This window comes from Pagrus pagrus, assembly GCF_965226575.1.
Source record: "Pagrus pagrus genome assembly, chromosome: 7".
Classification (NCBI taxonomy): Eukaryota; Metazoa; Chordata; class Actinopteri; order Spariformes; family Sparidae; genus Pagrus; species Pagrus pagrus.
Window position 1 is genome coordinate 789,196 of NC_140191.1, and position 13,319 is coordinate 802,514.

The 13,319-nt window shown below is 46.9% G+C and overlaps 1 protein-coding gene across 1 annotated transcript in view; it reads right to left on the reverse strand.

Annotated features, from left to right (window-relative positions):
* Positions 1-13,319, reverse strand: part of nek11 (NIMA-related kinase 11) — a 47,557-nt gene that overhangs the window by 17,541 nt on the left and 16,697 nt on the right. The window contains 12 exon segments of the mRNA XM_084356302.1: positions 3,760-3,874; positions 4,088-4,181; positions 4,347-4,466; positions 5,619-5,689; positions 8,159-8,237; positions 8,457-8,606; positions 10,901-11,027; positions 12,098-12,119; positions 12,121-12,163; positions 12,995-13,037; positions 13,040-13,108; position 13,111. Of these exon segments, the coding sequence (XP_084212428.1) occupies positions 3,760-3,874; positions 4,088-4,181; positions 4,347-4,466; positions 5,619-5,689; positions 8,159-8,237; positions 8,457-8,606; positions 10,901-11,027; positions 12,098-12,119; positions 12,121-12,163; positions 12,995-13,037; positions 13,040-13,108; position 13,111 (934 nt within the window).

Below are 13,319 nucleotides of genomic sequence, written 5' to 3' on the forward strand. Positions count from 1 at the left end.
GGACCTTTAATGAGCTGCTGGACGGTGGAAACAGTCTGAAGAGGCGGCGTCTCCGCTGAGGACAGGCTGGTGTCCAACACAAACCAACTGTCGGCTGGTAATCAAGTTCCTGTTTCACTAAACTGTCCTCACTGACAGGTGTGAGGTGAGACAGGTGTGAGGTGAGACAGGTGTGAGCGTGAGACAGGTGTGAGGTGAGACAGGTGTGAGGTGTGTCTTGGTGCACCTGATAACGATGAGACAGACTCCTTCACACCGTCTCACCTGAGGTGGTTTATGAACATGTTTCAGTGTGTGACCTTCATCAGGCGTCTGCATGTGAATAATAATTCAAGAGTCGTCACAAGGACAGAAGGACAAACGTGTGTGTGTGTGTGTGTGTGTGTGTGTGCGTGTGTGTGCGTGTGTGCATGCATGCGTGTGCGTGTGCGTGTGTGTGAGAGAAAACATGCAGTTAAAACATTTCCTGACCCAGCAGAGAGAAACTCTCCTCTCAGGCGTCATCAGACCTCTGTGGCGTCAGTACTGAGCTGAAGCTCGTCAGGGTTTCCTCTGACTTTGACTTCATCCACAGCTTCAGCGTCTCGACCTGCAGCTCAAACATGAGCTCTCAGTCACACCGAGCTCGTTACATCATCACCAACACGACATGAATACAAAACGAACAACACGTTTGTTCTGCAGGAAACAGAGCAGACGACCTCGTTTCTGTCGGGTCCCAAAATATGAAAACATTAAATTAACTCTGGCTTTGTGTTAGAGCCCCGAGGCTCCTCAACACTGAAGACTCTGGATGACCTCTTCATCCACAGCTTCAGACTTTATCTCTGCGGGAGCGTCTGACTGACAAACTGCAAAGGATTCAGTTTGTCCTCAGGCCGACAGATCTCAGATCAGCGGCTCCCAACACTGGAGCCTCCAGGAGTCTCCAGGCTTCCAGGTGATTCCCAGTGACAAATCAAAGTGTCCTGAATGATCTGAAGACGTTACTCACACCCTCGACGTGCGGTCCAGCTCGTGCACACACTTCAGATGTGGTGCACACTAACACTGTTAGCTCAGCAGCTCCAGTGCAGACTTCATCTTAATAAAGAGTGTAAATATGGACTCCTCAGATCAGACTGTGCTCACAGCAGACTACGAGACTGAGCCTGACTTTATATCATCAGGAGGAGACGATGACTGAGCCTGACTTTATATCATCAGGAGGAGACGATGACTGAGCCTGACTTTATATCATCAGGAGGAGACGATGGCTGAGCCTGACTTTATATCATCAGGAGGAGACGATGACTGAGCCTGACTTTATATCATCAGGAGGAGACGATGACTGAGCCTGACTTTATATCATCAGGAGGAGACGATGGCTGAGCCTGACTTTATATCATCAGGAGGAGACGATGGCTGAGCCTGACTTTATATCATCAGGAGGAGACGATGGCTGAGCCTGACTTTATATCATCAGGAGACGATGACTGAGCCTGACTTTATATCATCAGGAGGAGACGATGGCTGAGCCTGAGTTTATATCATCAGGAGGAGACGATGACTGAGCCTGACTTTATATCATCAGGAGGAGACGATGACTGAGCCCGACTTTATATCATCAGGAGGAGATGATGGCTGAGCCTGACTTTATATCATCAGGAGGAGACGATGACTGAACTTGCATTATTGGGTGAACTGCTCCTTTAAACACACATTTCTGCAGTCATGTGTAAATATTATTATAGTATATTAGTATACAGTATATTATTTCCTGCCCCTAAAACACAACATCAAACTATCAAAATACTTTTGAGAACCAAAGGAAACTGTGAGCTTCTGTGTTTCTGACACTCAGCCTGCTCTCAGTGATATAAACGATGTGGACAAAATAACAGAAACACCTAAACACTAATATTCCCTCCATATTCAAATATGACCTCATTCCCGCAGCAGGCAGGGTGACGGATTAAACAACAGGAGAGTGAAAACTTCTCTCATCCGTCAGAAGTGACACTAACTTTAATGAGATTTATGGCTTGTGGCCTTTTTAATACTCGGCAGCTCACGAGGGATTTTCTAGATAAACACACGATTAAGTTGCTCGAACGCAGAAGAATCTCAGGAGAGCTTTTCTGCTTCACACCAGCTGTACATTTCATTAGTTTTGACTTGCCGGCTGCTCAGTTTATCAGAGGAACTTCAGTGAGGCTAATTAATATGAAGACAAATCAAACCTGAAGTTATCAGTTTATTAAATCTGTGTCAGCTGTGATTCACTGTCCAGGAACCGATCTGAGCTTCTGGATCAGGAAGGACTTCACTCTCACAGGAAGTGTTGATCACAACAGACTCAGACTGGACTCTACATCTGATGGGAGACAGGAAGTAGTTTAGTGAAGTTACAGGAGAGAGTTCAACTCTTTATACGACGTCAGCCGGACTTCTGAAGCTCATTCTGAATATTAATGGACCAGTTACTCACACGACACTGCTGCACATGCTTCACCTGCTGCACACGCTTCACCTGCTGCACACGCTTCACCTGCTGCACGTGCTTCACCTGCTGCACACGCTTCACCTGCTGCACACGCTTCACCTGCTGCACACGATTCACCTGCTGCACGTGCTTCACCTGCTGCACACGCTTCACCTGCTGCACACGATTCACCTGCTGCACGTGCTTCACCTGCTGCACACGCTTCACCTGCTGCACGTGCTTCACCTGCTGCACACGATTCACCTGCTGCACACGATTCACCTGCTGCACGTGCTTCACCTGCTGCACACGCTTCACCTGCTGCACAAGCTTCACCTGCTGCACACGATTCACCTGCTGCACATGATTCACCTGCTGCACATGCTTCACCTGCTGCACATGCTTCACCTGCTGCACACGCTTCACCTGCTGCACATGCTTCACCTGCTGCACACGCTTCACCTGCAGAAGTGTTCTCATACCATCAACCTGTCAACCTCTCTACATCTGAACACAAACACCTGAACTTTCTCCTCCTCACAGCTTCAAACAGCCTCGTTACTTTAGTTTGATGCATTTGAGGTGAATTATGGATTATTGTTATTTGGCGTCATCGCACGCCGCCTTCCCAACATCACGAGACTGATGTCGACCTATCAGAGCACATCACACACGGCAGACGTAAGGAGACGTAACAAAGACGTAAAAGACGTGAACAGACAGAGAGGGAGGCTGAATGGGGAGAAAAGGCGTGTTAGTGTCTCGTATCTGCAGAGAGTTTCTTATTTTCTCTCCTTGTTGCTGCTCGGGACGCTTTACCAACCCAACATGTGGCTATTTGACGTCCTGGGAATGAGACTCAACAATCAACTATCTTTGTGGTGCGTTCAGGAACAGCTGGGACAAATCCTACTGACTCTACCTTTAACTTTAATAGTCTTTGAATTATATTAATATGACGTGAGCTTCAGTTAGCTTTGACCACAGATGTCCTTCAGAGGGAGACTTTGTACTTCACAGACTTGTCCTCTGTAACGAGTGCAGGTCTTTAACAGGACACGATATCAACGTGTCCTGTTAAAGACATGTTTTATTTCTTCCTCTTGTTTCTCGATATTTCCTGTGCCTCCATTTTGTTTGTTAAATATTGAAAGGTTTTAACGGGACAGACTGTAAGTGACACATTTTATTCCTCATAAATCAACATCACTGACTTTTGACCAAGCTGTTGAGAGACAGTCAGACGTGGAGGACGTCTGGAACGTGACGACGTGACGTCGGATGGATTTTCTCACCGTGCAGCTCTGAGTCTGACGTCTTCCCGCCTTCCTGCTTCTGGATTGGCTGCGACCCTCCTGTTGCCTGGTGATCCTGGATGCTGATTGGCCGGCTCTGACAGGCTCCGTCCTCCTGTTGTTTGGAGGAAAAAAAGCGAACTGATTGTTTTTAGAGAAACTCAGTTCAAACATGTTCTGACTGAGAGAGGACGACCGACCCGTCCAGCTGCTGATTAACTCGTCAGAGGTTTAATCAAACAGAAATCCATGACGAGCAGCCGTCTGCAGTCTGACGGCTGAATCCAACATTACTGTCGTTAAATTCACCGGATTCATGTTTTCTTACACTCAGAACATCCAGGCTGACTTTTTCAAAATGGCGGCTCCTCAGTTCCCTCCGGCGGCTGCTGATCTCCTCGTACTTCTCCTCGGCCAGTTTCCTGTAGAGACACGAACAGAGAGACCTTCATGTGTTGGAGCTGCAGACTCTCCAGAGCTCCCAGAGTTCAACTGGTCTGAACTGGTGTAAAATGTCCTCACACACACCCTCTCTCCCCTCACCCTGTGTGTGTGTGTGTGTGTGTGTGTGTGTGTGTGTGTGTTACCTGAGCCTCCGGGCCTTCTCGTCAGCTGCCTGCAGTTTGCGGAGCCTCATTCTCTCTCTGGGCGTCATCTTCTCCACCTCTGACCTCTCCATCAGCGTCTGCAGGTGAACCTTCTTCTGCCTGCGCACGCACGCACGCACGCACGCACGCACGCACGCACGCACGCACGCACACACGCACACACACACACACACACACACACACACACACACACACACACACCTGTGTCAGTCATCTGGCCGATCACATCACTGAGTTGTCAGTGGTGGAAAGAAACAGTAAAATTGTGTCAGTGATAATTTGACCTTCTTCGGTCCATTAACACATTCTGTTTTCACAGTTTTCAGACGGTTCTGGTGACCCGACCCTCAGGTTGGGTCACTCAGACACAGCTCGCTGCTCGCTGCTCTAGTTATAGAAGCTACTGACTGAACAGTGTGTGTGTGTGAGAGAGAGAGCTGAGGGAAAGAAGCATTATAAATTGTGGGAAGAAAGGACAGAGGAGGAGGAGGAGGAGGAGGAGGAGAAGAAGAAGAAGAAGAAGAAGAAGAAGAAGAAGAAGAAGAAGAAGAAGAAGAAGAAGAAGAAGGAGGAGGAGAGGGGGAGGAGGAGGAGGAGGAGGAGAGGGGGAGGAGGAGAGGGGGAGATTAAAAAGTAAAACTGAAAAGAGGGAAGAAGAAGATGAAGGAAAAGACGAGGACAAGATAAATGAAGGAGGAGAAAGAACAACAGTAGCAGGAAGAGAAGGTCGAAGAAGAGGAGAAGTGAAGGGAGTACAATGAGAAGCACAGCAGGAGGTGATGAAGAGGAGGGATACAAGAAGAGAAAAGAAGGGAAGGAAGGAGGAAGAGGAGGAGGAGAGTTAGGAAAGAGAGAGCAGAGGATGAAGAAAGACAAAGTGGAATAGAAGATGAGCAAATGAAAACTGGGTGAACAAAAAGCAGTGAGAGGAAGAGAAGGAGGAGGATGAAGATGAGGGTAACAGAACAACAGATGGAGACAAGATGAAGAGGAGGAGGAGGAGAAGAGAAAGAAAAGCTGCTGAAAAGGAAATGAAGAATCTGGAAGACAAGAAGCAAGAGGATGGAAACAGAAGGAGGAGAAGCAGGAAGGAAGAGGAAATATAGTGTGAGAAGGAGAGGAAGAGAGGAAGAGAGAGGAAGAGAGACAGAAGAGAGGAAGAGAGAAGGAACACAAGGAGGGAAAGAAGCTGGAAGTGGAAAATTAAAGGAGGAGGAAGTGGAGAAGAAACAGGAAGTGAAGGAGTCTTACATGTTCTTGGCGATGAGCTCAGCGTCTTTCTTCCCGTCTGACGACACAAAGTCGAACCTGTCCTTCATTTTCTGTAAAAACCAGATCAGTCAGTGTCAATAACTGCATCAATATCAGCTCATGCAGGAGCCAAAATCATCATTTCCACGAGGTCGACTGCTCCAGGGTGTAAATAACTGATGATTATGCCATTCAGAAACCCTACCTGTGCAGAACCTGCCTTAGATAAATGATGTTTTTAAGTTTCCTTCAGTATCACAGTGATCCACTGATAGTCTGCACATCCACAGGTTCACTGCTAACAGGAAGTGCTAACAGCTGATTCTGCAAAGTTTTTATTGAGTATTTGTTTTTGTTTCTGGTTGTTCATCAGTTTTAAATCATCTCCAGCTGCTTCAGTTGTTTAGCAGAATGCTGCAACTCTGTTTTACTGTGAACTGTATCTTTGTCTGTTTCTTCTTTTCTTAATTCATAAAATAACTAGTATCTAAATCTGTCAGATTAATGCCAGAAATACTTGTAGTGGAGAGTTTTCACAGTACGTTTACCTAAATGATCTGAGGTCGTGAGTGCTGAACCGTCGGATGAGACTGAAGCTCATTAAAGTGTAAAGAGTGTTTCTGACGTCCACGTTCTCAGATGTATGAAACTAAACTATAAACACAAACTATGAAAAATCCTCTTGGACCAAAACAAGAAGACATTTCTGCATGTTTCCTGTGAGGTGAGGGTGCTCAGCTCAACCCTCTCTGCTCCAGTATCCCATAGTGCCGCGGTGCAGTAATGAATCCCATCAGCATAATGATATTTCAGTGGAAACCATGGCAACGAGTCCATAAATGCGTTATCTCTCTTCAGGTGCCCCGCGTATCCACACAGGAGGAGCATCCAGCCTGCAGCGGTGATTTATGACAAACTGTATGACAATAATATCCTGCTGACACACACACACACACACACACACACACACACACACACACACACACACACACGGTATTCACGCTTATCTGTGCCAGTGTGTGTGTGTGTGTGAGGAGAGAAAATGCATGAATGTGAGTATTTTTATACCACAGTTTCCTCGGTAATAGGTTTGTGTGTGTGTGTGTGTGTGTGTGTGTGTGTGTGTGTGTGTGTGTGTGCTGTAGCCACCCGTGAATACATTCATGCATTCATACACTCCTGCCTCACACTATGTGGAAGGTAAACTGTTTCAGCTCCGTCAGGACTTTATTAAACACACTGCAGACGTCATGTGACCATGTGACCACTGACCAGGTGTCACATTAACACCTGGTCACATGTTCACGGAGTCTCTGCTCCTCTACCTCACTCATCATCCAGCAGCTGCTGTCAGAGATCAAGCTGCAGTGACCTGAGGTGGAAGAAGTCCGCAGATCTGTAATTTAACTGAAAGCAGCAGCAACGCGATAACGTACAATCACCGATGCTCTGACGCATCAGAGCCGGCGGCTGTGGCTCAGAAAGCAGAGCAGTCGCTGGTTTGATCCCCGACATCCTCCGAGACAAAGATAATCGAGCCCAGATCTCACTGATGGGCGTGGTGGCGCTCTAATCTCAACCCAAGTGCTTCTTAATACAAACAGCAGTGAAATAAAACCTCCCACCTGAACTGTGACGTCCACAGAATGAAGTCATGACTTCAACGTATCGACTGAAATGAAAAGCTTTATTTAAAAATGAAATATATTTAATTGATGTCAAGTAATGCAGCCACTGGAGGGCGCCGCGCACACAGACGTTTAAACTTCTGAGAAGGTCACGTCTCCTCAGAAAGCTCCGCCATTTTTAAAACTTCTCCCTCTCTCCTGTGGTCACGTCTCACTTGAACTATTGGCTACACTGCCCCCCCACGACTGCCGGAGGTACTGCACCGTCGGTCCGCGTCTGTAAGCGCTCAGAAAACATGCAGAAATATTGAACGCAGAGTACAAACAGGAAGCTCCCTCAGTATCTGTACGCAGCACACGTGAGCCTTAATGAAAATAGATGTTAACGAGCTGTTACTGCTGAACGCTCACAGAGAAACGACCAGAACACATCCAGAACCAAACGGTTTCACAGAACTCCTCAGAGACGAGGCGAGAGCAGAATCCACAGTGTAGCTGTCGTCTTTTGAAAACAATTATTATTCAGACTTTTAGCTCAACATCCGTTATCAGCAGTATGTTTTAGGTAAAATGGAGTTTTTCTAATGTTTAATTTTCAGCCACATATACGTGATAGAAACCTTTAATAAGCTGCTTAAATAACAAAACTACATTTTAAGGGCCGACCATCTAAAAAGTGTCTCTTGATGCCATAAGCTTACATAAAAGAGGTCTTTACAGTCACTCCTGAGACGTTATTTTGTAGGAAAATGTCTCATAAATTCAACTGATGATGTGAATTCAGCTGGATTCTGACTGCTGTCAGTGTTTCTGTCCATCACGTCACTCTGCAGGTGATCCCAGTGATGTCCGTCCTTTCTCATAAGTTATAAATGGAAACAAAAGTGTTTTCTTTTGTTTATCTGATCCAACCTTCATGTTCTCCTCCATGAACTTGGTCTTGAGCAGTTCTGCAGCAGACGGTCTGGACGCTGGTTGTTTCTGCAGCATCCTGTTCACAGACAGCAAACAGCAGGTGATGAGTCCTCATGTTGGACATTTAGTTTCAGCTCATCTGTTCAAACTTCATCATCACCGTGTCTCCTCCTCTGAGCTCAACTCTGTATTACTCTTTACTGTATAAATAATAAATCAGCTCCGAGTCGTCCGACTGAGAGAAGACAAACCCCTCAGTGACGTCACGGTGGAGTCTCTGCCGTCTCGTCCTCACCTCTGCATGACAGAGTCCAGGTCCGGAGAGTATCCGGCCGGCAGCGTCGGGGCGTCTCCCTCCACGATCCTCATCACCACCGACAGGAAGCTCGGACCCTGGAAGGCGTGAGTCAGGGCGCACATCTCGAAGAGGAGGCAGCCCAGAGCCCTGCAGCGCACACACACACACACACACACACACACACACACACACACACACACACACACACACACACAGACATACACACACACAGACACACACACACACACACACACACACACACACACACACACACACAGACACACACACACACACACACACACACACACACACACACAGGAGTGACACATCTTTCAATAGAAGATCTCTGGTTTACGTCTGCGCTCACACTCAGTGGTGAGGACGTCCCTGTTTCCCGTCTCGTCTCTGTGTTCGGGTCCGATCTTCTCTCTCGTAGTGTTAATTAATGACCCGCTTCACTTCGTGCCGCCTGCTCTCTAATTACCCTCGTCTGTTTATTAGCTCACTAACAACCAACAGAACAACGTCCGTCAGCTCAGGAACAGTTAGTGAACCTGCAGCTCCGCACTCATTATCTACACCAGCAAACTCCAAATCTATCACTCAATAATTACTAATTAACTACATCTTCTCTTCCATTATTAACACTTTAACATGCTTCTGTCGGTGTGTTACTGATCAACACTTTGTGTTTCTACAGATCAGCTGCTGCTAACAGGGTCGAGAGCAGACTGAAGACAGACGGCAGAGTTCAGCCTCAAACGCATGAAAGTTCAAAAGTCGACAGTTTTATAAAGTAATTCAACAAACGCAATTTAAATCTGCTGTAACATCTTTTAATGTTGAAATATGAAGCGTGTGAAAGATTTGTGTTGCTGATGGAGACGAACCAGCAGAGAGTCGTTTTCAGCCTCTTTTAGCTCCTAGTTTTGTTTTGTTTTTGGCACATTTCCAGTCCGGTTCAGTTTCAGGTATTTCCCTCAGGAGTTAGACCAGAGACCAGAGACCTGAGACCTCAGACCTGAGACCAGAGACCAGAGACCAGAGACCACAGACCACAGACCAGAGACCAGTGACCAGTGACCAGAGACCAGAGACCAGGGACCAGAGACCAGAGACCTGAGACCTAGGACCAGAGACCAGAGACCAGAGACCAGAGACCTGAGACCTGAGACCAGAGACCAGAGACCAGAGACCTGAGACCACAGACCAGAGACCAGAGACCAGGGACCAGGGACCAGAGACCAGAGACCAGGATGTGAATCCACAAACATTCTCAGAAACACTCAGAGCTGCGAACGTATCATGAAAACTTCCAGCAAAGAGTCGCAGCTTTAAAGTGATTTAGGAAACTTCTCTGAGCGACTCAGGACAGAAACTTTAACCTCAGTGAGGAGGCGGGGTCCGCCTTGTCGCTAGGTGTGACACATACTTTTAAAACCTGTGATTGGTTGATAACAAATACACTCCGCCCTCTTCGCTCTCAGGATGACGTATGAAGAACTTCAGGTGTTTTCTGTAATCTCAAGAGTGAAGAAACCTTCTTCACTCTCTGAAGCTAATTAGCTCCTCGTCATCCTCCTCACTAATAACAACAACTGCTGTGTGTTAACAAGGCTGGACTCCTCTCTCATTAACAAACCTGATCATAACGATGACCTCTGACCTCTCTGCTCTGTCTGACGTGATTCTGTTTCACCCGTCAGAAACTGATCAGAGGTCAGATAAACAACAGCAGCAGGTTACAGTTCAGTCTGATCCTGAGTGCTAATTAATGTATTGCTGCTTTAATGAGACGGAAGGACCGACAGCTGCTGTTATCTCAGAGTAAAGGCTGATGATGTCACAGATCTCTGACTGGTGATTGGATCACAGATAACACAGATGTGTTCACACCTTTTCAACATCTGGTTAGAAAGTGTTTTAAAACGTCTCTTTAAACCGGTTTAGTGAAGCAGCAGCTGTGCAGGAAGCTTCGCTCGGCACTGACTCGTCTCATCCTTCACTCTGTCGTTAACGTCCGTTATCTTCCTCCGTCCTCCTGTATCATATCGGCTGTTTTGACTCATCTGGTTCTTACAGGACGTCACTCCGCATGTTTAACTGTCAGCTGCGCTCCAGATAGTGAGAGAAACATCTGCAGCCACGGCCTCAAAAATCAGCATCGCCCGACACGTCTGCAGACAGATTCATGTTCCAGTGACGTGTCGGTGAAATCAGCCTCCAGTCTCCAACTGCAGGAAAACAACAAGCTCTCACAGAAAATAAACTGCAGACGAACATGAGATGAATTCCTGCACTCCACCTGCAGGAGTCAGTTCATCCGTCCCATCATGCACCTGCTCAGCCTCCAGCTCCGAACCAACCACATCAGAGGAAAACAAAGCCTCATTTCTCACAGACCCTCAGACAGGACCGCACAAACACGCTGTTCACTTTACCAGATGTCGGACTTGCAGTCGTAGCCCTGGTGGTTCAGCACCTCTGGGCTCATGTAGTACGGAGTCCCTGTGAAGGTGGTGGCCAGGTCACATGACCCCATCAGCAGGCAGGAGACACCAAAGTCACCTGGAAACAGACCAGAGGTCAGAAACATCTACAGGTGTGACGGTCTGCAGAGCAGGAACAGAGGACACGGAGGACACGAAGGACATGAAGGATACAGAGGACACGGAGGACACGGAGGACATGGAGGACACGAAGGACACGAAGGACATGAAGGATACAGAGGACACGGAGGACACGAAGGACACGAAGGACATGAAGGACACGAAGGACACAAAGGACATGAAGGATACAGAGGACACGGAGGACACAGAGGACACAAAGGATACAGAGGACACGAAGGACACGGAGGACACGGAGGACATGGAGGACACAGAGGACATGAAGGACATCCAGAACCTGGACGGCTCAGAACCTTCGGATTATTTTCTGATATCATCATCGCTACACGTCTACAACATAAAGGAAACAAGAAAATCTTCCTGTTGCAACGACAAACTGAACGAACATTTGTTTCTCATGTTGCCATAAATTACAATTCTTACAGAATTAAAATTTTGAGAACATAAAAAACCAAATTAAACATTGTGTTTTGAAAGTGTCCCGTGGTGCTGCACACTGAGCTGCGAGTCCAAACAAGAATTCATCCATCAGGGATCAGAAAGATCCACAATGAATTTCATGCTGCTTCACTCTGACGTCTCTGTGGACGGACACACAAACACACACGTTTACTTTCTCTGTCGGCTGACTAACTTTCAATTTTGTCTGTTTATCGTGGGCTCTGAGGTGTGTGTGTGTGTGTGTGTGTGTGTGTGTGTGTGTGTGTGTGTGTGTGTGTGTGTGTGTTTTAAGTCCAAAACAATCTGCTGAGTTTACACTCCAAATATAACCACTGAGAGATATTAATGCACCGTCTGCTGCTTTAATACAGAATCATAATTAACTGGAGGTTTGTGTTTTCAGATGCTTGTGTTGGAGAGACGGAGGCGTCGACACACAAACACACACACACACACACACACACACACACACATGAACACACACACACGAACACACACATGAACACACACATGAACACACACAAACACAAACATGGAGGGCCTCTCACGAGCCTTCTGGAGGAAACTCACCGATTTTAAGGAGGTTTCGTTTTCAGGAAGACGTTCTTGGCCTTCAGGTCTCGGTGGAGGATCCTCCTGCAGGAGAGACGACCATCACTGATCCACTCACTGAGTGTTGGACGGACGGTCATGTGACGTGTGGAGCTACTGAACCTGTCTGTCAGCTTCCTGTTCATTACATCTATTAACTGTTTGACCTTTGACCTCCAGCCAATCACTGTAAGGATGTGAGAAGCTAATGAAGCTAATTATCCTCATTAACTAATTACAAACTGTAAAATCTGCCGAGAGCAGAAGAAAAGGAAAGGAAAAGAAAAGGAAAGGAAAGGAAATACAGGAAAGGAAATACAGGAAAGGAAAGGAAATACAGGAAAGGAAAGGAAAGGAAATACAGGAAAGGAAATACAGGAAAGGAAAGGAAATACAGGAAAGGAAAGGAAAGGAAAGGAAATACAGGAAAGGAAAGGAAAGGAAAGGAAAGGAAATACAGGAAAGGAAATGAAAGGAAAGGAAAGAAAAGGAAAGGAAGGAAATACAGGAAAGGAAATACAGGAAAGGAAAGGAAAGGAAAGGAAAGGAAATACAGGAAAGGAAGTACAGGAAAGGAAAGGAAATACAGGAAAGGAAATACAGGAAAGGATACAGGAAAGGAAAGGAAATACAGGAAAGAAATACAGGAAAGGAAAGGAAATACAGAAAGGAAAGGAAAGGAAATACAGGAAAGGAAATACAGGAAAGGAAAGGAAATACAGGAAAGGAAAGGAAAGGAAAGGAAAGGAAATACAGGAAAGGAAAGGAAAGGAAAGGAAAGGAAAGGAAATACAGGAAAGGAAAGAAAGGAAAGGAAAGGACTTCGGGAGGAAAAGGGAGAGAAATCCTGGTTGCCATGGAGACCGTATCCCAAACCTGTCGTGCATGTAGTGAAGGCCGAGCAGCAGCTGGATGAGCAATCAATGACCTGGAGCTCAGGGAGGCTCCGCCCAGCTCGTCTCACCTCGTCCAGCTTACAGTCCAGATCCGGTCCTGATGGACAGACAGGGGCGAGAGACGGGGGGAGAGAGAGGGGGAGAGAGAGAGGGGAGAGAGAGAGAGAGGGGGGGGAGAGAGAGAGAGAGAGAGAGAGAGAGAGCGAGGGAGAGAGGGGAGAGAGAGAGAGGGAGAGGGGAGAGAGAGAGAGGGAGTGAGAGAGAGAGCGAGAGAGGGAGAGAGGACAGAGAGGGAGAGAGAGAGA